Source organism: Brienomyrus brachyistius, unplaced genomic scaffold (genome assembly GCF_023856365.1).
Source record: "Brienomyrus brachyistius isolate T26 unplaced genomic scaffold, BBRACH_0.4 scaffold68, whole genome shotgun sequence".
Classification (NCBI taxonomy): domain Eukaryota; kingdom Metazoa; phylum Chordata; class Actinopteri; order Osteoglossiformes; family Mormyridae; genus Brienomyrus; species Brienomyrus brachyistius.
Window position 1 is genome coordinate 336,883 of NW_026042343.1, and position 27,469 is coordinate 364,351.

Below are 27,469 nucleotides of genomic sequence, written 5' to 3' on the forward strand. Positions count from 1 at the left end.
ATTTTGTATGTTCTCTCTGTGCTGTGAGAGTTTCCTACTTATACTCTCGGCTTCTCCTGCAGTCCAGTGACATGCAGTCAGTGTTACTGGTATCTCTAAATTGCCTGTCGTGTTGGGATGGGATGTGCGGGTGTGTGTGCATTTTGCCTCATCCTGCCCAGGACACCCTTCAGGTCGCCCCTTGACTAACCTATCGGGGATAAGATGACGATGGACGGATGCTTGTGAGATCTGACACAAAACTGCACTGTCCAGTCTGTACAGTAACTGTAACACTCGGCACTTTTTCCCCCCAACACATAACTGTAACTGTAATTTCAGCAACTGTAACACGAGGAGAGCAGCAGACTGGAGGTGATTATGTAGGCAGTGACTAGCGAGGATACAGTGTAGATACAGCTGTCAGGAATTAGCGTGGGACTCCTGGGAGGAGGCATCACAGCAGCTGGCAGAAATAAATGTGGGCCCATCGGGACCCCCAGAGGAAGGAGCCCCAGTAGTGCTCCTACTACTGGCTAAAGGAGCTAATGGGTATGGGCAACATTGGTCATTAAGGCCGATACAGCTTTTTTTTGAGGACCAGGTCTTTGCTATTCCACAAGTATATTGGGATATTTGCTGTCCAGAGTGATCCCAGTACGTACAGGTGAGGGTTAGGGTTGGGGTTGGGGTCAGAGTACTGGGTCCTGCCATTTATCTGGCATCGCTGGATCTGTTGAGGATCTTGCTAAAGGCAACAAAAGACATACTACTATTCTGCGGCGGATGGGATTTGAACCAGCAAACTTCTGGTTATATATGCAGTGACCTAACCCACTAAGCCGCATGCTGTCCCCAACTGGCTGGTGCCGGAAGGAGTGTAGCAGGGAAAACCACACACGTTTGAAACACAAGGCGCATATTTCATTACACTTGGCAAGGAAATGGGCCTGCTTTGCTTCAAATGTAGCATGTGGGCTTTGCGGGTTTGACGAAAGCTTGTTCAGGATTAGGCCTGGCCCGGTTTTACCGTGCACTCTGAAACTTTGATAAAAGCCCCTGAACCGGTCTCTGAACTCTGCAATGACAGAACTTTGAGTTCATTTCTGGAGGGCTTCCAGTAGAGTCCCTGGCGGAACCGACGCCTCTCAGAACTACAGGTGGCAGGATCATCAGAGGATCTCTGTTGATTAAAATTACAGCTATTCGCTTGTAAGATGGATGGCAGAGAGATACTGGATGAGGCAGCAAAGAGGAGGCCTTCAATATTTCACGATAATGTAAAGAAAAAAAAGAAAACACTTCTGGATCAGTGCTGTTGAGCTTTAAAAATATTCTTCAACCTCTTTTGTTTGGAGACAGGATATGATTAGCCTGTATGCTTCCAAAGACACGTTTGTGATGAATAAAAATCTTTACTAAATTTTCTAAAACTCAAATCACTTTCTTTTACTTACCTGTCACATGACCCTCTTTGTTGGTTGACATCAGTGGTTTACTACAGTGATTCCCTACCTGGTCCTCAAAAAACGTCAAAAACATGGTCCGTCTGGGGTCCCCGCGGACTGTGTTGGGAATCACTGGCTTAGCTAACCTGTATTAATGTGATAGAAGAACTTCCTCTTCGTCTCGCCACATTGTGCCTGTCAGACCTAAATGCCAGCTGGCTTCGGCTCTGAGGGTCCAAACCGCGCCCCCCCTACTGAGATAGGGTAGCTGAATCCCCCGCCCCCTCCTTACATCGGGCTGATCTTTAGCTGGAAGTAGAAGAGAAGCTTCTACAACAAAGAGCCTTCAGAGAAACTAGCGCTCATGGAATATGTTGTGCTTTTCAAGTACATTTCGGATTCTCTGTCATGGAGTTGGATCTCTATTTGGCATTGGGAGAAAACATACTTCAGTGTAAAAAAACTTTCTTAAAGTTCTCAGGATACTTTTAATAACTACAGCCAACATGACCGTTGTGACTCTTCTTCACGATAGCATGCATTGTAGGCAAGGAACCCAACTCTGGCTCCAAGGTTCTCACCCAGGATTTCACCCAGCTGGCCCATCGTGTCCTTATCGGAGAAGCCAAGATGAGCTGAGCATCATTAATTATCGGCCGCCCAGCACCATGACCTTGCTGTAACCTCCACCCCGGCCGTCTTTCTGCCTGCACATTTTAATTTGATGTAAAGCCCCCCAACGAGTTTCACAAATTCCACAGTCACTTTTCAGATATTTGTGAAAAATTAAATGGAAATATTTCGAAACATATATATACGTTTGTTTTTTTTTCATTATTTTGTCTGCCCCCCCTGTGCTGATTGGGGTCTAGACAGGTGCCTTGTTTGCCTATTGCCTATGTTTGAATTCTGCTCTGGCCAACACATACACAGACACACACACACACACACACACACACACACACACACACACACAAACAGCTCCTTTGCCCTGTGGCCCACTAAGGACGATATGGGGATGCAGCTTCTCAGAGCCACGGTTCAGGCAGAAGGCACAGGCAAGGCAGCTCACAACCACGGCCCCTGTAGCATCGTTAGCGGCTGGTCGAGTGCGTGCGGGCAGCCCAGGCGACCCCTGCGCCGTCCCGATGGAGGCCGGGCTGCCGCGGGACTGTCAGCGCTGACTGCGAGCTCCACGGGGCTGCGCAGTCAGGGGGCGTCGCGCGCATCTGTTCCCAAGGCGGCCGACGCTGTCACACCGGGCACATCGCGGCCAAGAGCACGAGGAAGCCCCCGCAATGGGAAAGGTGACGATCGAGGAGGACGGGGGGGGGGAGCGAGGAATGGCCGGGAGGTCAGCTCAAGGTCATTCTCCTGAAGCTGCGACTGGGGAGCAGATGCTATCCGAGGTTTAGACAGCAGCCTGAGAAGGATCACAAGTCTTGGCTGTGCAGAAGCTGGTATTGAGTTTGCTAACAAGCCCCCTCCGCCTCAAACCGTCTGCTCGCCCAAAACACAAAAACAACACATAAGACTCATGGAGCTAGACTGACTGGGGAGGGTGGGGGATAATTTCCTCCCAGATAGGTCTGGTCTGTTAAACCAGTGCTTCTCAACCTAGTCCTCTGGGACTCCCAGTTGGTCCACGTTTTTGCTCCTTCCCAGCTTTAGAGAGGAACTAAAAACTGGGAACTGCCTAGGGATCCCTGTGGATCTGGAATACTGTGTTAGAATAGGCCCAGCTGTGCAAGATGGTTATTTGGTTGGAGTAACTGATATGTTATAAAGGAAGGTGTTTTGTGTTGGATCAGTTCAGGTTTAACACCTCACTCAGGGCTGTAACAGCAGGGCTCCTGTGCTTCAGAATGTACGTCCTTCACCGCTGGGCCACCTGCTGGCCCATGTTTCATGCACCTTTTGTATGTCATTGGGATCTTTCACAGCCACAGACATATGCACCTGCTGGTGTGTTTAAGTGCTGACTTACAGACTTCACAAGGGAGAAAAAACGACATATTCTGTGCAGTGAGACTGCAGCCAGGATCTTGCTGATATTTGCAGGAGCCATTTTTCTGCACTTATCGGAGGCTAAATCGATTCATCGACTGAAACCAAAAATTCTGGTTTGCTCCTCTTCAAAAATGATCAAAGGGAACCTAACTATCTGCTTTTAGTGCTTTCGCATGGTTTGAAGAAAATCTGGAGATTTTTCCAAAGCTTCCTCGTTAGAAGCACGTTTTTGTTAAAGCCTGAGTTACAGAAGGAACCTTATGTCATAAAGCCATGCTGCATTGCTTTGAAGGAAGCATTATGTAAAATAATTTGACGTTGGTTATAATGTTACATTTTCATAGTGAGTATGGGAGGCACTGGTGTCCCGGCCTTACAGCGTTACTGGGCGCTGCTGTGGCTTGCGGGTTCTCCCTGTATTACATGTTGTTTTCTCCAGATACTCTGCTCTCCTCCTGCAGTCAAAAGACATGCTGTTGGACTGACTTCTGTCCCTAAAACGCCTATAATGCATGACTGAGATGCCTGGGATAGACCCCAGAACCCCATGTGATGGGTGAGATGGAAGTCCTGCATACATATATACAGTACTGTGCAAAAGTCTTAGGCAGGCAAAGAAAATTATGTTTAAATTGTCCTTGTGTTGGTGTAAAACTATGATATTATGCCTGTCAAAGTGTGTCAGCTTAGCCACTTCAGAACCTCTGCTAAAATCATCCTAGTATTTGCAGCGACCGTCCAGTGCAGCCATGTATTTTTTGACTTGACCACTAGCACATCTCACACAGCTAGTCAATCTGTCACTGACTTTTTAAACCAATGTATTTAATTATTTTATTGAGCTGTTGGTGAAATTTAACAAAATCATGGAACGGCTGAGGTGCCCCTGAGGAGAAGTTTGGGAACTGAAGCGGTGTTCATCTAGACATCCAACTAGATATCAGTAACTTTTTAGAAAACAGAAGAAATTATTACTAGTTTTTATTGCGTTACTCTTAATTTGCACATGTTCTGATGTTAAATTGCGTTATTTGTTCTAAGCCAAAGTACACTTGCTACCCAGATAAACAGCTTTAAACATTTCTTTTGACTACTCAAGACTTTTGCACAGTACTGTATATATATATATATATATATATATATATATATACACACACACACATATAAAGACATGAATATTCACACACACACACACATATATACACTCTTTTTTCCATGATTTAGTCTGGGTCCCTTGTGTTCATTGGGCTCTGTTTCATTTTTTAAGGTGTAAAAGCTTTTTTTGTTTACAGAGTCGACACAGACACCATTCCTGACCTCTGATGTTTTTTAAACCACGTGGTTATGTTTACATTCATTAAAGTATATAGTGTTCAAGACCCAAGAGCTACAAATGAGTGAGTGAAATGCACAGGATGGGTAGGAGACATCAGAAGGTGTCTGAGAAATACTGACTGTTTGACCAGGGCAGCGGACTGAGCTGAGGATGGTTCAGATGTAAGCTGGACTGACTGCACCTTTAGTTAATGAAATATGAATGTGACCGTCCTGTCACGCTGAAGGAGTGATGGATATCATATCCGAGTCACGTGTTGGTGTCTCGCAGAAAATGGGATTTTTAAAGAAGGTTCACTTCCTGTATTTAACGTTTAAAGGCGAAGCTGTGTGACGTGTGAGTGGCAGGGAGGATTTCAGCTGGAGACTGTCAGGATGTCGAGGACATGTCAGGCCTGCACGTTGTACTTCTCTGATTTCCCTCTGGTGATACACCTGTGTTTTCACTTTATAGGTAAATGACCCGCCTGTCCAGCATTTGTCGCTGCTGGTGTCCATGGCTTAACGGATTCCTTTATTGTCTTCCTCTGCCCCTTTGCCAAGCCAGGCTCCTAATTTATGCCTCTTGTATTTGTTCCATATCTTGTTCATTAAACCCCATGTACTTGCACCTGGATCCCTGCCTGACAATATCGTTCCGCATGACTTTCATTTACAGAAATGGTCCAACTGTTGTGTAAAAACCCATTTCGTATATTTGTGTAATTACATATTTGTAATAATATAGTGGAATGGGTTGGCATGAAGTATATATTTGTATTTATTTAGACGAACTGCCAGGACTAAATCTGACCGTTATATGTGTTACGCTTAAGGGTCTATTTTATACAAAACTGCCATAAATAAGAGTTTGTGACTATTTGTGGAAAAAAAAATCTTGCTTTACCATAAGATACCATAAGAAAAGTTGATCTTTTGCCATTGAAAGATCTGCCCTGTTGACACAGGAGTCATGGAAGATGTTCGTGCAACAGGAACGTGAGCAGCTGAACCACTTTTCAGCTTTTCTCTGTAACGTAAAATCTGAAAACGCTTTAAAAAAATCAGAAATAGTGAGAAATAGTGAGTCCTACTACCAGGCCAGTCACTTGAAAGGAAATATGTTGTGTGCACAGGAAAGCCTACAGGCACAGGGGGCGGAAGGTGTGTTTGTGTGTGGGGGGGGGGGGACACTGAGAATGACAAACTGGGGCATGAGTGTGATGTGAGCATGACGTGAGTGTGATGTGAGCGTGGTGTAAGTGTGGTGTGACGTGAGTGTGACGTGAGTGCGGCGTGAGTGTGATATGAGCATGACATGAGTGTGAGGAGGTAGCTTGGCCAGAGGAACATGAGTGTGAGTGTCCATTCCGTGCAAGATAGCCTGCCTTCCACTGAGCCGCATTTCCAAAACTTCCTACCTTTCTATACTCCCCTCTCTCTCTTTGAGTCTCCCATCCTCCGATTTCCCTCCGCTCTACAAACCCCAAACACACAAGGGCCACACGCAGGTGCTCCATCAAGTGGGAGATGCAAACTAACACAGGAATACCCACGGGAACCCTAACCGCCCCCCCAGAGGATGAATATGGGCCGTCGACAATGCTCAGTGCAGATGTGCAGTGTGCTTTCCATACATCCCTTTGGCGCTGAAGGAGCCTGGGCTTGTCGACCGTGGTGCTGTATTCGCAGTCATGGCCACGAGGCTGAAAGCTTAAGGTGTGTCTGTCAGTATCATGCCTTGTCGTTTTTTGCTCTCCAAGCTCTTTGCATGATGCTGATGCAAGTCACCCTTAAAAACCGTGGGCTCAGATTAAACTTGCACACATGGGCCACACATTTACGCCTTTGCTGTTGGTTCTCCCTCCTACACCTGGCAGACACACACGATGAAAAATGAATGAGCAGAACGGCAAGCAGCTGGGCTGGTGAAGGTGAAAACAAACATGTACGGCAGAGAGAGGGATCACGGCGAGGACAGCAAGCAAAAGAACAATTAAATAAGACCCTCTAAAAGTAGTTTAATGGTTTAATCGCCCGTCATGCCCCTTGGCCTCGCTGGGACTCCAGCCACCATGATAATAGCTCTTCGTCTTGATGCTTAACCTTTACACTTTTGTTGTGCCCTCACTTGGAGGCCGTAATGCATATTCTAAAGAGCAGCCCAGGAGGGGTCCGTAATTATTGTATTAGTGATTTAATACCAGGCCCTTGCTAAGCCTTGTCCGCAGCCAGCTGTAAAAGTGCGGCTGAATGGGGCACAATCAGCAGCAGTGAGCAGGGGGGGCCCAGGTCCCTCAAAGCTCCGCCTCCTTTAGTACACGCCCCCGCCACCCCCTTCCCCCCTCGCTGCCATGCATGCCACATGCAAACATACTGTCTGGCATTGCAGCAGCTGGAAATAACAGAGGGTCACTCGATTAAAAGAACCTCGTCCCCCCCCCACAGGTGTTGTGACTGTGTCACCCTGTCGCCGAACGGATATGTAAATAAAAGGTGTGATTGATAAAAGAGCAGGAATCTGTCCAGGAACTAATGAAGTAAAGTCAATGTTATCATAAAAGGTATTTTGCTAGCTAAATAATGGCAGCCCAAGCTACATGTCTGTGGGATCTGGACAGTTAGAGCATCTCACACAGAAGCTAAAATAAAGATTATAAAGCTAACTGGCCAGATACTGTGTACTATTAGTGTGAGCTATATTTAGATACATTAAATTACAATTTAAACATTAATAACTGAATTTTAAGAAATAGATCATAAATTAACCTATGACCAGTTCTGATAAAAGGTGGATAAAAATGCTTATTATTTTATATACCGCAATATTTCTTGTTTTTCATTTGCCTATTAATAGTACAGTAGATGGTAGCTCAAGACTATACAAGCTCATACTATGCAAATGGGATTAAAACTTTCCAAAGCTCAGAGGAAAATCGCTAGATAATATTAAAAAACCTAATTTGAGGACAAAGAAAATTGTGCTTGTCCCTGTTCCTTTCCCTGTCCCTGTTCCAGTCCCTGTTTCTATCCCTGTTCCTGTCCCTCTCCCTGTTCCTATCCCTGTTCCTATTCCTATCCCTGTCCCTGTTCCTATCCCTCTCCCTGTCCCTATCCCTCTCCCTGTTCCTATCCCTGTCCCTGTTTCTATCCCTGTCCCTGTTCCAGTCCCTGTTCCTATCCTTGTTCCTGACCCTGTTCCCGAGCCTGTCCCTGCATCTGTTCCTGTCCCTGTATCTGTTCCTGTCCGTGTTCCTGACGCTGTTGCTGTCCCTGAACCTGTTCCGGTTCCTGTCTCTGTTCCTGTCTCTGTTCCTGTTCCTGTTCCTGTCCCTGTATCTGTTCCTGTCCGTGTTCCTGACCCTGTTGCTGTCCCTGAACCTGTCCCTGTATCTGTTCCTGTCCGTGTTCCTGACCCTGTTCCTGTCCCTGTTCCTGTTCCTGTCCCTGGCACTAAATGTCTGTTAACTTTCAATGTATTTGCTTCTTTCTCTTTTATTTTTTACTTTTTGGTCTTCGGATATTGTTAAACGAGGTAAGTGTGTGTATGTGTGTTCGTGTGTGTGTGTGTGTGGGGGGGGGGGGGTCATCCATCACAGCAGATGAAAAGCCGCAATTTTCACAGCTCTGAAAATAGGGCAGAGCTGTGCGGCGGGGGCCCAGGAGGACGGAAATGAGGGCAAGGTTAGCAGGGGCTACGGGCCCGGGCTGCGAGCCGGCATCCGCCGCTTTCCACCCTCATCATCCGCTCAGTCTCCCCCCCCCCCCCAAACAACCCTCCTGTGACACCTCAGAATAGTGACACACTCATTCTACAACTATCCCACCCCTGGTGTCATTGTACAGGAAACAAAAAGCAAAACGGCGTGACCTTTAACTGGACCCCTTTTCCAGGCTCCCGCTTATCAGCACAGGCTGTCATTTAGCTGCCTGTGTACAGGGTGGCTCTGTGCGGAGATTCACGGGGCCTGGCAGCTTCTGTACAGCACTGAAAGGCTGCCCTGCATTCAGCCTCCAGCCTCCTGCCATCAGACACTACAGCGCCTCCCCCCCAATGTCACGCCGAGCCATAACATGCCAGGAAAGCATCCCCTCTCAAAGTCTAGTGCTAGCTTTTTTTAATTGCACATGAGCCGTCCTTTAATTTATTTTTAGTTATATAATTTATTTCTTCAATGTTCATTTTCAGGATATTCTGTTTGTTTTTACTGTGTACTTTTTAAAATATTTCTTGGCTCAGTTTGCCTCTTTCTCACTACGTCTCTGCGCATTGTGCTGTTGTCCACGATACATTTGCTTATGCCCTGCGATGGGTTGGTGCCCCATCATCGGTTATTCCCTGCCTTGCGCCCATAGCTTCCAGAATAGGCTCTGGACCCCTGCATCTCAGCATAAGAGAAATGTGTATTGAAAATGTATGGACATATACTCTCTGGCCACTTTATTAAGTACATCTTACTAGTACTGGTTTGGATCCCCTTTTTATCTTTCAGAACAGCTTTAATTCTTTGTGACATAGATTTAACAAGGTTCTTGAAACATCCCTGAAAGACTTTGGTCCATGCTGACATGATGACAGATCTGTCTGCTGCACCTTCATGATCTGAATCTCCATGACATCCCGAACATGCTCTATTGGACTGAGATCTGGTGCCTGTGGAGGCCGTATGAGTGTAGCGAACACATTGTCATGTTTAAGGAACCAGTCTGAGATGATGTGAGCTTTGTCACATGGCGTGTTATCCTGCTGGAAAAGTAGGCATTAGAAGCTGGGTGCACTATGGTCATAAACGGATGGACATGGTCAACAGCGATACTCAGTCAGACCAATGTCAGACCAATCAATCAGATGTCTTGGTCCCACCTCCTCTAGTTGCTTAGACCTAACTACTTTTTGAACCAGTCATCTTTCCTTTTGCCCTCAGAACATTTTTGAGTAAATAAACTCCCAAAAATGACATGAGTGGCATCCGATATAGATTTATGCTGCTGTAGCCCTTCAGCTTCAAGGTTCAACGTGTTGTGGATCCAGAAATGACCCATGTCTGCATGATTTTATACACCGTGCTGCTGTAATATGATTGGTTGATTAGATATTCGCTTCTAAGAGCAGTTGAATAGGTATACCTGATAAAATGGCCAGTGACTGTGTGTTTGTTTGTGTGACTTTACTGACCTTGTATGCATAAGAATTTCCCCATGGGATCAATAACGTTTTATCTTATCTAATCAACCGCATAATGAAAGTTAATCATAAGAGAAACAGAGTGGGCATTTAGTGGTGAAGGACAAAGGACGCAAAGTGAAGGCAGTCCTGGGGGAGGGGGCTGTTCCACCTTATCCACGGCTCTTAAATTGCTTCTGTAAAAGGGGTAGCCCATATATAAATGGGTGAAGCTCTAGAAGTTGCCTTTGATTACTGTCATTAGAGTGCCCCCCCCCTCCAGTTTTAACGATTTAACTGAACTGAATACTGTCATGTGACTGGAGAATTCCAGCTGAATTCTGCTTTCTTTGACCACCACCCCCCTCCCCCAACTGGGTCCCCATCTATTATTGCTGTCCTCCCAGTTCGGGTGCTGCTATCATTCCCACTAACAATATGCCCAGTGACTCGTGGACACATAACAGACGTGTATACCCCCGCACCCCTATCCCTTCCCCACGCACAAGAAATCTCAACTTCAACCACGGGATATATAATAAATAGGAAACGAAAATAAGCAGAGAGGTGATATTTCAACTTTCCTGCAGACTTCATGCGTCTCCATTACGTTTCCGAATCACAAAATGCCTGGAGGGTGGGGGCTTTATTTTCACCCTGCCATCGTATGTGTTATTTCTGTCTGTTACCTTCCGTGACACATACTGCTTTGAATGCTGTGACTGTAGTCATTTAACACGTCTAAGGTGGCATTTAGGAGTCCATGTAATTATGCAAACAATATTTACATGATTTTAAAAATCAATGTGCAATATAAATTCTGCTTCAAATATAAATGCATCCTCTTTTTAAAGACAAGGACTTCACCGGATTTATAAATCATAGCATACGAGTATAAATATTGACATTTTAACTAATAAGAGGGAAAGCTACTCGGTTTGGCTCATGACGCCCCCTTGTGGCAGTTCGGAGACAGTGCGAATCCCTTCCTCGCGGCCAGCCCCGCTCTCGCGGCAGCATGTGGGGTCAATGGCAGCCGCGCAGGCGAGCCAGGCGCTCCGGAGCTGCCCTGACAGATGGCTTCTCCCCTGCTCACGACGGCCCTCAAGAGCGCAGCGTGAGGCGTAGCGGCGCAGACGCTGCTTCCGCGGAGAGACGAGTATTTGCTCAGCGTTGAGCCTTTAACAAACGGCTGCCAAATAAATATTTAGAGAAGCTGTGGGGGGCGTGCCTACACGCCTAAGACCCGTACCCTCCATTCCCCGGCTCAGCCTCTCACCTGACAGCTGAGCGCCCTGCGCTTGTGTCTGCGGCAGCGGCGCCCTGAGAAGCTGTCCTACTCTCCCGACGTCTCCGCCGGGGGGCGCCATCTGCCCCGCACACTAGCACGTGTGTCGCCCGGTGCCAGACATTACGCCAGACGCGTTCAGAGCCGAGAACTGTTCTTGTTTAGGTTTTTTGTTTATTCGTTTGTTTGTTTTGTGGCAGCTGTTAAAGTCGTAATAACTGTAAATAAAACAAATGCCGAGACAAAAGCGTTGCGAGACCTAATCGATCGAGTCACCGATTCAGCTCAGCGCCGACACTTTCCCTGAGCCGCTGGATTGAACAGTGGGTGACAAGGCCTTAACAGAGAAGACAAATTCCGGGTCATTATTAGGAAAAGCTTCTTGCAAAGTGCCTTTTCTCATCAAACAAATCTTCCGCGAGCTTTATGACATTAAACATTTTTATGTGGCCATTAAACGGTGCGGCTCAAATTAGCATGAGCCTTTGGCGGTGCAGGGAGATAGCATCTAAGAGAGCCACGGTTAATGGCATCTAATGAGCGCTGGTGCAGGGATGAAAAATAGCAATCAGACGCTGTTTAATGCAATTGGACTGATATTCTTCCAGAGCCACATACAGAAGATTGAGATGAGAAAGTGGATTGTTTCATTAGATTCACTTCAGCAGCCTCTAATAGATCCTTCGCCTAAAGGCGGATTTGTAAGTAGACTGATCAGCTGTAACATGGGCTGTTTACCTCATTACCGATACTCTAAGGTGTTTTTTTTTTAGTTCATTGATTCTATTGGGGTCCAGCATCCCACTCAGGCTTTTCCGCTGGCCTTGCACCCTGTGCTTCCTTGGGTAGGCTTCAGCTTAATGAACCCTGTAATGAATAAGCTGTTGGGAGACGGATCAATAGATAGATGATTGTATGGCGTGTTTTCTCGGCCTGGTCGATTGTTCTTTACCAGCTCATGCTGCTTCTCAGCTGGACTGCCTTCCTGCGGAAACATCACTCCTGCAATTCTTGCCAGGTTCAGTGACCAATAGCAGTAAAGGGACTTTTCTGTACTGCATTTCTGGTTCATAGACACACGCTTGTGTTTTCCATTACCACATACCTGTCGCCAATGACAACGTGAAACCCCCCCCCCCCCCCCCCCCCCCTCCCCGCCGGCCCAGCTGTGCGAATGGTCACATGGGCCCCCATGCTGGACAATCCCGTGGACAGTAGCTTCCAGAGTCAGCATCTCCAGCAGCAGCTTTACGGAGTGACAGATGGGTCCGGTGGGACAGCAGGCCAGCGACACGAACTCTCGGTGTGTCACCACAGCAAGAGACCTGGTACAAAGTAAAAGTAATTAGCTACCAACGCTCTGGTCCTTACTGGAGTTAGCCAAATATCCAGTACCGTAACGAAATATCTGCCTCCTTCCTAATTCCCTCTATTTTTGTTTATAACACTGAAATTAGTATAATACATAGGACAACCTGAGGAAACACAGCACACCGTTTGTAAATAATTATTTGATTCATTGACTGTCATATCCTGCACACCCGACCCTCTCATCTCTCCCCAAAGTGGCCCTGTTGAGCCCCCCCTGTCGCTTGTTACCCCTCGTTAGTCCTTGTATTTAAGTACCTGTTTGTTTTGTCAGCTCCAGTCGGTCATTGATGGTGCTCCTCTTCTCAGCCTGTGGCCTTCCTCGTACACTCAGAAAAAAAGGTAAAAATTTGTACCTTTGCTTGTCGCTGAGGCTGTACCCTTAGCTGCAAATAATAGTACCTTTTAAAGTGCAGAAATGGATGCGATGGTACATTAATGCTGTTTGTGCCTTTGGGATGTTCCTCAGAGACCTTTTCTGTACCTTAAAGGGTACAGTTACAAGGGTCAAGGATCACTACATGTCCGTTATAGTCCCTGCGCCAGGGACAAGCAAAGGTACAAATTTTTGCCCTGTAGTAGTCCTCTTGTTCAGATCCTTCATCATGTTATTTCATTTTATTTTTCTGAAACCCCTTTTTGGTTCATCAGAAATGTCTGCCCTTGAGTCTCAAAAGGCATGACATGGACAGACACTGACCGTTTAACATTTGTTAACATCTAAAAGATTTTAAATAAACATGCATTACTAATATGTCATAAGTGCATAAAACAGTCCAAATACAAATAATACAGGAGGGGGCTAAAATCAATCAGAGAGATACAGGTCATGAAGGGATCTATGATTGTGTGTGTGTGTGTGTGTGTGTGTGTGTGTGTGTGTGTGTGTGTGTGTGTGTGTGTGTGTGTGTGTGTGTGTGTGTGTGTGTGTGTGTGTGTGTGTGGGATGAGGGTACAGTGGTTAGCACTGTGGCCTCACACCTCTGGGACCCGGGTTCGAGCCTCCGCCTGGGTCACATGTCTGCGGAGTTTGCATGTTCTCCCCATGTCGTCGTGGGGTTTCCTCCGGGTACTCCGGTTTCCCCCCACAGTCCAAAAAACATGCTGAGGCTAATTGGAGTTACGAAATTGCCCGTATGTGTGAATGGTGTGTGAGTGTGCCCTGCGATGGGCTGGCCCCCCATCCTGGGTTGTTCCCTGCCTCGTGCCCATTGCTTCCGGGATAGGCTCCGGACCCCCCGCGACCCAGTAGGATAAGCGGTCTGGAAAATGGATGGATATATATATATATATGATCATAGTCATGTGAACAAGTCCTCCCTCATGCAGGAAATGTATTCCAATTATTAAATGATATGAAGCAAATCCTTCGCATTACCACAGGTGGTTTGTACTGAAAATTCTTCTATTAGATAACGGGTAAATCACACTGTTTAATTATCAAAGTTGACCTATTTATTCCCACATCTGCAGTGTTTTTTTTTGGGAGGGGGGGATACAGAAATGTAGATCTGCAAGTTAGATTTTGTGAGCTGAGATAATCTTTAAGACTCACAATGCCATCTTGTAACCCTTTCCCTGTTATTTATTCTTTAAAGCTCATTGAGAATGAAAAGGCAGCTTATAGTGAAATACCAGGTTACAGGAATTCCATAAACAGAACATGTTCATATATATGCATGTGGATGAGTGTGCCCTGTGATGGACTACCCCCCCCTCTCCCCCCACCCTGCATTATGCCCTATTTTGTGCCTGTTCTTTCCGGGATAGGCTTTGGATCCCTGTGACCCTATATACAGTAAAATCCCGTTATAACGGACTACAAGGAATCCTGGAAAAACAGTCCGTTATGTCCAAAGTCTGTTATGTCCAGAGTTGCTGTATGTCCAGAACACAACTACAGGAAACTATAGCCGATGCTTTTTCTGCATGTTCTTAAAGGTGCACGGCTGGGACCAGTGGACCTCATCCGTTATAGACAATATTGCGTTATAAGCGAGTCCGTTATAACGGGATTATACTGTAGTGGTAAGGAAGATGAAGAAGATGAACACATTCATACATGGTTTGCATATTTATTAACGGCACTGAGTATTTACTCATGTTTTTGAAGGAGTGTATGTGTGTGTGACCCCCACAAGGCTGTTGTCTGTGTGTTTGTGTGTGTGCGTGAGTTTCTGTGGTGTCCTCATACTCTCCTCTTCTTTTATACAGGAGTACCACCCCTCAGGGCTGTAGCCAGTCCCCACCTGAGATGATCTGAAGATGACCTCAGGTGCCATGAAGGGGTTAGGAGCCAACCGCAGCCGGCACCTGTCCGAATCCTGCGACCTGTCAGACTGTTCCCCGGGACCCCTGTACTCGACCGGCACACTCCCCCGAAGCCCCTACCTTCTGAGTCCCACCATGGACCACTACGGCACTATGGATCCCCACCATTTTGTCTCCCCCAACCCTGGCACCCTTCCACCTGAATGCCTTTTGCCCCTGAGTAACCAGATTTCGAACAGCAGCACCTTCCCCCGAATCCACTACAACTCCCACTTCGACCAGGCTGACTTCTCACCCGTGTCCATGCCAGCCGGGGACAGCATCGGGGGCATCGGGACGGGCACCCTGGGTGGCCCCATGTCTATGGGCATGAGCCCCACCATCACCAGTAGCTCGGCCGTCATATCGCCGAGCGGGAAGATGAACCGGCTGCCTGCCAACCTGCTGGACCAGTTTGAGAAGCAGCTGCCCGCCCACCGTGACGGTTTCAGCACCCTGCAGTTCCACCGCAGCGGCGCATCCAAGCAGCGCGGCGACAGTCCCGGCCGCATACGCTACCTGGTCAACTCGGTGCAGAAGCTCTTCGCCAAGTCCCAGTCCCTGGAGGTTTCTGGAAAAGGTCACACCAACGGGCGCTTCTCCGCAGGCTCCGGAGGCTCAGCCGGGGACAGCAAGCATGCGCGCCGCAGCAAAAGCAAAGAGCGCCCCCCGAAGGCCGAGCCCCCCAAGCGCCGACCGCGGTCCAACATGTCTGGCTACTGGAGCTCCGATGACCTGGACAGTGACACTAGTAACTACCGCAGCCCCATGATGAGCTTGGACCAGTCCACGGTGGACGGCCAAGCCTCCAAGTACTTCATGAACTCCTACAACACCATCGACAAGCACACACTCAAGGGCTCCAAGAGCAACAACAACCTCAAGAACCAGGCGTGCCTGGCGATATCTGCTCCTGGGGGTGGCCCCCCCCGGGCCATCAGCTCTGGGCTGGATGCCGACTTCCTGAAGGGCGGCTCTTGGTCCACCTTGACCCTCAGCCAGGCTCGGCAGATGTGTCAGAGGGGCTCGGCCACCATCGACAGAGCAATGCTGACCAAGTCCAAGTCCTGCACCCAAGACCTGACCTGCCACTATTTGCAGGTACAGGAATGAGTATGACAGAAGATGAGCCACTTTACCCAGACTAAACTAGGGATAAATTATCATATTTATGTCCTTTCGGTTTGTTATGCGATATATGTAGTGAACACCAGGGGGCAGAATGCCCCAAATCCCCAGTCGATGTCTCAGATCTAGCTATCTATGTACAAGTCTAACAATCTGGACCAGCAAGGTTTCCCTACTTGATATAAATCATGCGTAAATTTAAAACATCACTTCTCACAACGCCATTTCTCAGTCTTATCCCTTCATCTGTGCAACTTAATAGTATTTGTGTTTTGTATAATTTAAGATACATATATCCCACATATATCCCACAACTCTGACTAGGAATAGATGGATGAATGGATGGACATTCTACATATTTAGACCTAAAACAGACTCGTAACACTGTTTTCACAGTATTCTGATGGTGTGATTATTCTAGCTGATAATAAACATTCCCGTTTCAGTAAAACCGTTGCTATTTTCCCAGCTAAGTAGTAATGCATGTAGGCTGAATGATGGATATTTAGGGAATAGTGCTGGTGTAAATGCTGAGCAGGGTCAGCTCACAGATGCATCATTGCGCCTCCCCAGGTCCCTCCTGAGGACTGGAACAGCACCTTGGGCAGAGGCAGCAGCTCCGGTGAGATCCCCTGCCGGCGGATGCGCAGCGGCAGCTACGTGAAGGCCATGGGGGACCTGGAAGACAGCGACGACTCTGAGAGCAGTCCCAAGCCCTCACCCAAGATGGCAGCCCGCCGGCAGAGCTACCTGAAGGCTACGCAGCACTCGCTCAGCGACCAGCTGCCCTCCCGCAAGTAAGTCTCTGCTGTTGCTTCCACTGTCCACTGGGGAGCGTCTACATAGACAAATGGAGGCTGAGAATCACAGGAACGGCACAGTGGTCGGGTTAGGACACATGGGGAAGTCGTCATGGCAACAGCCATCAACGTTCCGGTCAGCAAGACGTCCTCTAGAGCCTGTGGACACTCTCTCATGCACTGGGCTCTACATGTGCGTGGTCACGCAGTGCAGTCGGTACATTCTACACACCTTGACACCTTTTCGCTCATGGGACTTTTACTGGATGAATGAAAAATGATTGGTTCAGAGAGATAACCAATCAGATTGTACAGGAGGTGGGCCCAAGTGACTAGCATGGGCGGGACCAACCAATCAGATGTCTTAGTCCCACCTCCACTGGTTGCTTATAGTCTGAGTGGTTATCTCTCCAACTTCTTCATACAGGTGAAGCATAGATTATATGGAAAAGCTGTCTGGGTCATTCATTAATACATGTGTTAGAGATCTGCTCTACAGGACAGATAACATCAGGTTATCAGTGTTGGGGTGGTTTAGTGGTTAGCACTGCTGAACCCACGGGGACCAAAGTTTGAGTCTGCTCCATGGCTCCATGTGTGTGGGGCTTACGTGTTCTCCCCATGTCGTGAAGGGGTGTGCTCCAATTTCCCCCCACAGTCCAAAAAACATGCTAATTGATCTTCCCAGAATTCCCCATAAATGTGCAGGTGTGAGTGAATGGTGTGTGAGTGTGCCCTGCGATGGGTTGGCGCCCCATCCTGGGTTGTTCCCTACCTTGCGCCCGTAGCTTCCAGAGTAGATTTACAACCCTAACTAGGGCAAACATGGATGAATTGGGTCAGTGTTGTTCCCACAAAGGGTACCAACATATATTGCTTCTTAGAAAGCAGAAGAAAGCAAAAATATTTTGTTTGTAAGATTCTGTCCAATTTATGAGGTATGGCATAAGGTAAAACATTGTTAAATCAATAGTTCAAGAGAACCATGTTGTAGGGGTTATAGAACATATATGACTCTAAACGCCACATACATGAGAAGTAACTAAAAATATTAGGTAAGTATTGTATTGCATTTTCTGAATAAATTGCTTTTTAAGCAAGTTACTACATCGGAAATGATGTGTTTTACATTTCAGTCGAATGAATTATTACTATACATACTGCTACATTTAATTCTTATGGTCCCAATTCTGACATCGCTGCTGTTTAAAATCCACAGGCATCCAAATTTCACTGTTATATCTGCTTATTGTCATCCTGGGATTTAAACTAGAATTAGAACAGATTTCACTCAAATGATTAGTGAAAAGTCTCGCTTTCTGCACAGTGCAAATACTGTAGAATATAACGGAAAAAGCCATAAATAGTGCTACATGAACGCGAATGCGTTGTACAGGTAGTTATAAAGCAATATCTAGTGCATGAGAAAATCTCTAATATAACACATAAGAAGCAAGTGTGCGCGCGGAACACGTTTTTTTTTTTTTTTTAAGTCCGAGCTGCAGACAAGTTGTCCTTTTTCCGTGTCAGTTCATCAAGTTGACACTAGGTGGCAGCCTTTTAACAAACTCACTCCAGTGACCCCCTACTTATTTTACATGGAACTAGTGCTTGTTTTAGCTCATAACCCTTACTTTGTATGGGCAAATATTTGCATTTCTGTTATAGGTTTACACTATATTCCATAGATAAAGAAATGTAGAAGTTGTAAGGTAGTGGAGTAAACCGTACTAAGACACGGAGTTCTTAATGACTACATATTTGGAGTAGAGGTGATTGTGACCCTAACCCTCCTCACCCTCTTCCTCGTGACCTCTGTCACCAGCAGAGCTTGGGGCTGCACAATGCTGCATGGGGATCTAGAGCCAATGTGGTCTCCAATGCAAAGTGTGTCCTCTCTACATCAGCTGGGCAGGTCAGTTCAGTTGGGGGAGAGGGAGGTGACTGTCGGGGGTGGGGGGTGGGGGCACAGAGTGCCAAGTCGCCGGGCCAGCGCTGCGCCATGTGCGTCTGTACCTCAGCTCCTTCACCTGCCTATCCCGCCACCCCCACATCAAAGCGCCACATCTTCCTGGTCACTCCGTGCCGTGCCACGATGGCCATCTCTTATTCGGCGTGTCACGGGACGACAAACGCCAGAGGGGGACATTCTGCTTCATCTTGCCGTTGACCGCGGTGTGGCACCGCAGGAAATTGTGGGCCCCCCCCCTCGTGGACCACGTCTCCTGCCACCATTTCACCGCGACACCTAGCGGAAACTCTCACGCCTGCTTTCACATGCTTGTCCTCTTCTGCTTGCCACCAGGGTCCATCTAGGCTTGGGGGGGGGACAATAAAAAACAGAAATGTCCCTGAGGGAAGAGATTCAGCCCTTGTCCTCTGTTTTTACCAACCCCCCCCCCCCCCCCGCAGCTGTCTTCCTTCTCTGAGGGAGCTTTCCACCAACCGCAGCCTGGACAACCTGGACTGCTTCGGAGGGCCTACCGGCTCGCCCTTTTTGCAGTGGGACGATGAAGACTTCAGTCGGACCTGCAGCACACTGGGGAAGAGCAGCTGCCACAGCCAGGTCAGTGGGATCCCAGGCCAGGCTGGGGCCCAGGCTCCCAGGAAGAAGGGCTCCCCCGGTTCTCCAAGCCACAGCAGGCTAGTGGCTGAGACCGAATTCTCCACGGCCTTAAAAGGTAGCCGCTGCCATTTCAGCACGTGGGGAGATCTCTGTAACAGTGGACATGCACGTCATTCCGTGCGATCGGTCTCATAAAGGACCAGCTGAAGAGGAAGGAAACGTGGCTCCCTCGAAAACTGCGCCCGCTAATAGCTACTCCGCCTCGTTGTAAAATCGTCACACCCACGATCGCCAAAATTCACACCGGGCGTAGGCAGTGGGTAGGCCGCCATTTGAGGCTCCTTGAAGGTTTGGGGGTTGCATATGCCTCGCTGACTCACAGAGAGCTTCCAGATGTTTGTGGTGGGACCTGGGGATTAATAATCACCAAAGCTTACAATTAGAGATGCCAGGAAAATATTTGCACATGTCATTTTGAGAAAAAAAAAATTTAACGCTGGGACGTTTATTATGGTCTGATGTGGAGAATTCTGCTTTTTATCTAACTTGTGTCAATATGCATGGAGGGTTATTTTTTAGCTACATGCTAGAGAAATCACCAACTTTCGTATTATCATATGTACCGACTGTGCGGTCCAGCATTTTAAATTATTTGTCATGACACCTGGCTTGGTGACAAAACACTTCCCTCCACACACCTTCTTATAATCATCCATCTCTACATGGTGGGGGGTCTTGCCAGAGGACTATATCAAGGAGGTATAGCTTTCCCCATTGGGGTTTGTTGATTCCGATAAACAATTATCAGCAGCTGTAGCAGTAGAACTAAGCAAAGGATGCTATGGTAGCAGCTCATGGGAGTTTTACTTCCACAAAAATGTTTGAGGGCAGAATCAGCTGTCTTGGTCCTGCCTCCTCTAGTTGCTTAGACCCACCTCCTCTACAGTCTGATTCGTTGTCTCTCTGGACCAATCATTTTTCGTTCTGCACTCAGATGATTTTTGTGCAAGTAAAACTCTCACGAGCCTGCTAGCAGAGGAAGAACAGTAGAAAAGGGAGCAAGCCAGTCCCATGGGCCAGGCCAGTAACTGCTAACACCCTGGATCTGCAGGGTGGAAGGAGAGCTCATTCACTTAGTGACGTAAATAAAAATGCATATTATAAATAAAATTAATAAATGCAAGCAAGCTCTTAAAGATGCCTGCAAGGAAGAAGCCAGACACATAGGTGGTCGCTTAAAGATGAGCACAGACATCTCTAAGGGGATTTTTCTCTGGGGATTGCTTCTGTTGCCAGCTATTGCGTTAAAGCGCATTAATAAATGCACCGGTATGTTCAAATCAACTGCAGCCAGTCAGATATATGATTAATCTCTTCTTGATGGTGTGTGTGCTCTTTGTGTGATTTAGTTTCTTAAAAGAGGGGAATAAAGTCAAATTATGGAGGTGACTGATGGTGATGGCCATTCTTCTGTCATGTTTATATAGTTACCTTGCTATGGCTGGGTTAGTTGTAGCCGAAATATTGCTGTTTATACAGAGGGAAATTAACAACGTCTACGTTATGGACTGGATTAAATCCCTTTGATTTGATCACACCCTCATGACTGCTGGTGGACTTGGCTAAGGGAAAAGTCACGTGCTCCCCTCCCACCCAGCATCCTTAGGACTTGCCTGCCCTTTCAGGTTCGGGAATTGGAGGTAAGCCACCGATATGAGGAGACCTGCTCCGAGTCGGTCTTCGGCGAGTCCGACTCCCAGGCCGTCGAGGCTCTGGACCTCCCGCTGCCCCCCTCCTTCCGGTCACGCAGCCATAGCTACCTGCGTGCCATCCAGGCAGGCTGCTCACAGGACGACGACACCGCCTCGCTGGACTCCGACTCACCCCCACCTACTGCCACTACCGTCCGCACCTACAGTACAAGCACCAGTGAGTACCACTTTGCCTTTTGGACCTCGTCCTAGGGCTTGGCGCCAAGAGTGGCTAATCGCAGCCTGACTTACTGATCCTAAGGAATGATCCAAGTCCTATATTAGCACTGTGGTTAAATGACCTTTCGGCTGGAAAGCGGCTTTATAGACGGATACGGATGTTATTCTGAGGGAGACTTTTCAAGACTCGCATGAGGGGAAGATTTAAAAACATCTAGCAACCTTCTCCTGAAATATTATTTACTGTGGAATATTTCATTAGGTCTTCATGGCCTTTTTCATTTTTGCAAATTCTGCAAGATATTGCAAAATATTCCAATTGATTTTTCTCATACTACAGCTCCCTGTTACTGTCTTCATCATTTAGGTTCTGGGTCCTTATTCCTTGAGTTTTTCCTAAAGTGATTTGAATTTACGGTAAAAGCATTTGGTTTTGATGAAAACGCTTTGTTTTTTTTTATGATGCTTAGCTTATTTAGGCTAAAAGGTTTCAACCAAAAAACTAGCCAAACATTCTTGAGGGGGAAAAGAGCAACATCGGCAAAAAAAAAAAAACTGGCGTAACAAACACTCCTGCACACTTCTGCTGTTGAACGAGGATGGAAAAGCAAATGTAGATTAAGTAGCACCAAGCAAGCCTTCAGCTCAGCTCTCTACAGATGTTGCGCATCCAATGGCAGCTATGCGGTACAGTTCATTGGTGTAGCCTGTGTGGGATCCAGAATTATGAAGGATCCATCATCTTGTCCAAATGCTGTTTACCCCTTGTGTGGTTAAATCGCACAGCGTCATTGAACAGCCAGCACTTCCTGTCCATGTTCCATCAGAGCACCTAGAACAGGTCTTTGCGGCAGTAGTTATACCTTGGGCTCTCATTTCTGCTGGCATCAAAACGGAACGTCTGCTCCAAGGCCGGCAGAGTCACATGGAGGCGGGGGCTGGACCGAAGCCAGGGGTCTCCTTCTGTGCGAACTGACATCCCTAGTATCCTTTCCCACTAGGTCACATGGCAGCAGACATCTTCTCAGCTATCGTTTTTGGAATGGTACTTTCTCCTAAAATAAAATTGTCCAGTTGTGCAGTTTCTATGTAGGCCAAAGAAAACCTCCCGTAAGAAGTGTCCAGCGCACTGCAGATGAAGTTAGATAAGGAAAATTTTTCCTGATTTTTTTTTTTTTTTACAGTAGCTGGACCAGTGAAGCATTTTAAACGTTTTTTTTTCTGGAAAATGAGAAACCTCTAGGGAACTTTACCCAAATGCTGAAGGAGCTTTTTCTGACTGTTAGACCAGTGATTGGGCTGCTAGGTCACGTTAGCCCAGGAGACGCTGGGCTCCTATGCACTTTCTAATATGTTCTAATTGGTTCCCACACACACACACACACACACACACAGACACAGACACAGACACACACACACACACACACACACACACACACACACACAAACAGGTTTGTAATTATATCTTCATTTCTATGGGGAAAACTCTAATCCCAACATGACGACCTTAACCCCCACCAAGCCCCAACCTTAACCATAAGTAACCCAACAACATGTGAGACTTGGTTTTTTGATTTTTGTGGAGACGTGAAAATGGTCCCAACAAAATCAGAATAACAGGTTTTTATTACATTGTGGGGAATAACAATGTAACATAAACATAATACACACACATAAAACACAAAGCTTATTTGATAGAAACATCAGTAATCTGCATTACATTTCTTCGATCAGTAGAATTTTCCTTGGAGCAGCAATGGTGAAATCCAGAGTGACGGACTCTTTTATCAGTCAACACAAGTTTTGCTTAATGTGTTGCTTTGAAAAAGTTTTCCAGGTATCCAGGAAAACCAAACTGCGTTTTTCTTCATGATGCTCACCTTTAGAATTGCCTTAATACATTTTATAATAATAATAATAATAATAATAATAATAATAATAATAATAATAATAAATGGAGTTTGGAAGGTGGATAAACTGCACAAACAAAAATATTGTGTAAGAATTATATAAGATAATTTGCTAAAACTGGTTTTAAGTCTGTTTTACTGGCAATTTGCGCTTATTTTAATATCAAACTAAAACATATATTGGACTCGAGCGTTTCTGGCTTCTACAAATCTACAATCTGACTTCGATGACAAAATCCTCCCTTAATAAGGAGAATGTGAAGCGCAGCAGACCACCAAGCACAATCCCGTCGGTGATAAGACCGTGGCAGGAGTGCTATGATTCTCTTAAAATGCAGAAAAGAGATAAAAATTACTATATTACTTTTTATGTGTTATGTAACTAAAAACAATAATTATCCAAATAATGCTTGTCCAGCTAGGACCAGATAACTGATTTGAAAATGGCAAAAACATGTTGGGCAATACTGTAACAGACGTAGCCTGAGACATAAAGGAATTTGGGAATTTATTAATTTTGACCATTTATTATCTGTAATCATTTACCGTTAGCTTAAACTACCTTCTGTCGGTTTTTCTGCGCAGAACATATTATTCTTACGCAGCGCTACTTTTGTGAGATGCAAGTAAGGATGTTGTCACTGGAAACAGATCCTCATTGAAATACCGATTAAATCTTTGACGTGAGAAATAAGCCGACTATCAAATTAGGCGGGGTGGAAATGCAGTGATACTGGGTGGTGGTTCCATTGAAGGTGTCGAGCGCTGCCTCACAAAGAGGGAAAGACAAAGACGAGATGCGCCCAATGAACGCAGGAACGGGCCGACATGAGCCAATCATATTCCGGTATATGTGCCTAACGTTCAACGTCAGCTTTTAAGGCGGGATTACGAAAAATATTATCCAATGAAATATGCTTACAGGTGTGATAGAAAGAACCTATATTCCAATTATAGTGGTCGCTGGGCGGGTTTTCTGAGGTACGGCCCAATCAGATCAATTGGAGGAGTTTCCAAATGGCCTCTTTCTTTCCGCGACGTGGAGCATTGAGTAGGAGAGAGTGCTTATGATTATTATATAAAAAAAACTGATCGAGAAGGGCAACTGATCGGCGCACAATTGGAACGTCAATAAAAGAGGGGAGAGAGGCACGTTTCTAGAAGTGTAGAAGATGTTGGAGTTGCAGATACGGCCATCGATCATCAGACGAGGAGGAGATAAATGCTGCATTTGGTAAATCCATGGCACTCTATTGCTTGTATTTCCCGGGACTCATAATGACCGAGTGACTTCTGTTGTTGCTTTGGGATTTCGTTCTGGTCGGTGCGAGGAGCGTCGTGTAAAATGGTTACGGTTCTTCCTTCTCGCTCACCAGGTTGCCAGTTCGGTTAGACTTTCATTTGTGAAGTCTCCATCCATGCTTGCCTTCCAGCTTCACAATCCAGTGAACTAACGGTGCATGTGCAGTGATTTCTTTTGTGTTTTCTCGTTCATTTTATTTGTGTTAATGTTTAACCTGAGAAAGTGGAACATACCTGCCTAGCTTTTGAGAGTCCCCGCAGGTACGGCGTGTCTCATCAGCAGCCGTTTCATATGTTTCTCCTGTCTTACCTGTCTTTTGTTATCCCGTGCTTTACGTTCTGGTTATAAAATGCAACGCGAGTAATACTTCAAACTTAAAAACACTAAGAGTTGTGTAATTAAATAACTGAAGTAGTCAGGAAGCGTGACAACTCGCTTTCCCCTTCCTGGCTGCGGTGGAGATGTGCTTTTTTTGTAAGCCTATTGTCACAACAGCCACATTTTTACAGTAAGACTGCCATAGAGATTGTAAAAAGATCCCGTATCATTGAAACATAATCTCCATGTGTCCGGGATCGCGAACACCAGGAACTGGTTTTAAATACCTCAGCCATCTGAGAGATTTAATTCCCTAACCTTGGCAGTTGCAAAAAAACATGAAGGAAAAGGGTGAAGTCGTATATATGCTGCTGTAATGGAGGTTCACGTGCTAGACGGCTAACCCCACTGGTGAATAAATTCAGTAATTCCATTTTGAATTTTTAACAGATCAGGTGCTATATAAAACAGGAGTCAGTAAACCCGGCATTTTCAGGAACAGCGTTACGTACGCCTCGGTCAAACTGCAGGTCTTTTTCCCCAATAGGAGATGACAGTAGTAGCAAAAGTGGTGTAATTTTAAGCATGCGCTGACAGCCGCAGTGAGGCGCTCTGAGCTGCCTGCCCGTGACCACGCCCCTTTCGTATCGCCACGCCCCCTCCAGCTTCGACAAAGTTCATTTTCCCTTAACCACGCCCTTTCATATCGCCGCGCCCCTCCAGCTTGTTTCACGTCGCCACGCCTCCTCCTCCTCCCAACGGGCCTCTGCACAGTTCTGGCGTTTCGAACCGGGTTCGGTCTCCTGTTTCTTGACCGTCCTAAAGCTCAGTGATATGTTCTGTTAAACTGCCGCCTTCATATCGGTACGGGTCGGCTGGGTTCAGAGAACAGTCTGAAGAGTTGTTTAGGCGTAATTCTCCACCTTCCCCCCCCGGATGCGGTGTCGACCGGCAACAGGCAAATGCGACTCTTCCACTTTATTTCGAAGAAAAAGAGCTCCGTTTCGAGGACTTTAATGGTATGTAGTATTTTTATAGAGACTCATCTGTCTTGTTCTCTATTTTATTTCGCCCCCCATTTAATGTCCCGACTTAACGGCTGTTAACAGTATAACACAGGCGTGTCAGTTGTTAAACGTGCTGTAAAATACCAGTCGTTGGCTTTTCTCTTGCTGTCTGGCGCGTTTACTCTCAGTTGGGTCCTTATTAGGTAGCCCAGCGCGTGTGCGTTACGAATTCAGGTAGGAAATGATTACATCGGCACGCCGCAGTCATGCACAAACCATCCCAGCAACTCCCCGATTGCTGAAACTCTGCTCACATTTCCCATGAATCGTTGTTTTTGCGGTGGCACTGTGTATCGTGTGTAATGTCCTTGTCTTCAGCAGAGCTTGTTTGCTTGCTGATAACTTTATACCTGCTTGCTTTGCTTGCTGATAACTTTGATAACCACCCCCTTCGTTTCTTCTGTCCAGGAAGTTGCTTTTGTTTTTTTTTTGTTTGTTTTTTGTCACGATACCCGGCGTTTTAGCATTTACGTGGTTTTATAGGGTACTCTGTCTAACCTTTATCACCTTGTGTGTCGCACTCTGATAGTCTAGTCAAGTGAGTAGATTTAAACCTCTTGCTTATATTGCCTATTAAGATGGTTTTTTTCTGTATTTAGTGAATCCTTATATTCTCACTTTGACTTTGTTTGGGTTCTATGGTGCCAGAACAACCAACCAACCAGAGGTTTTAATCATATGTAGTTTATTCCCTTTCATCCTTTGGGTTTAGTTTCTTGGTTATTTTTCCATAACATACCAGTCAGAATAGAATAAGTAACTCTATGTCTCAGTGTTTACAGGAGAATATATTAAATGACTGAAATGTATTATTCTGTATATTCCTAGAAAAATACCTTTTTCCTGTGTTTGGCTAGCATCTTCTGGTAACCGAGAGGTCAGATTTTAAATCGGCTCTTCCTCCTGCCTACTTGGCACTGTTCCTGAGATGTCCCATATTCCCATAGTGGTTTCATTGAGAATTTTATTTGCTGTACAGAGCTGTATGATACTGATTGTATGTTTAACATGTTTCAGGGTGGTTAACTTGGTCAGTTCAGTTTCCATTCTCTGTGCTTGGTGGTACCTGGATGGCTTATCTGCCTCACGTTAAGGTTCATGCAGCGAAGCTGTGGCCAGATTTAGGTGTCGTCTTATGAAATAGTCTGTTCATTTACACAGTCAGTGGGAAAAGATTCATTTTGACAGTTGTGCATTGATTGTGGAATATATGCAATTAAGAAGAAGGCAACCTGTGTATTAACAGTGCCACTTGGGGAAACCCAGGTAGGATGCTGCCGTAGAGTGATCCTCTGAGATTCCTCACCAATCCTCAGTTCCATGTTTGGCTATCATGTAATATTTTCTTGCTTTATCGCAACCATGGTATTGAACAGTTTACATAAGCTGATCTGTTCAATTGTACCTTACACGCTGACCGCATGGTTTTTGAAAGTCATGGTCTGTGCGTATAGATTTATCCAGTAACGTGTCTTGGGTGATGACAATATTAAGCAATGATGGCTATTTTTAGCTTTGCACCTCCCCCTCACCCCCTCGTCTCGTCTTGTTGTACTTTGTGATCA

General features: G+C 46.2%; 1 protein-coding gene across 5 annotated transcripts in view; it reads left to right on the plus strand.

The window, feature by feature from the left end:
• LOC125725519 (disks large-associated protein 4-like) overlaps positions 1-27,469 on the plus strand; it is a 126,213-nt gene that overhangs the window by 83,535 nt on the left and 15,209 nt on the right. For 3 of the 5 annotated variants that reach the window (XR_007387519.1, XM_049002484.1, XM_049002485.1), the window contains exons 3-7: positions 14,786-15,982; positions 16,583-16,806; positions 18,635-18,724; positions 19,222-19,375; positions 21,061-21,304. Coding sequence is in view for 4 of the 5 variants with exons in the window: in XM_049002484.1 (XP_048858441.1) it covers positions 14,837-15,982; positions 16,583-16,806; positions 18,635-18,724; positions 19,222-19,375; positions 21,061-21,304 (1,858 nt within the window). In the remaining variant the exon portion in view is untranslated. The remainder of the gene's footprint in view (positions 1-14,785; positions 15,983-16,582; positions 16,807-18,634; positions 18,725-19,221; positions 19,376-21,060; positions 21,305-27,469) is intronic. The other 2 variants (XM_049002486.1, XM_049002487.1) reach the window with 2 other exon arrangements.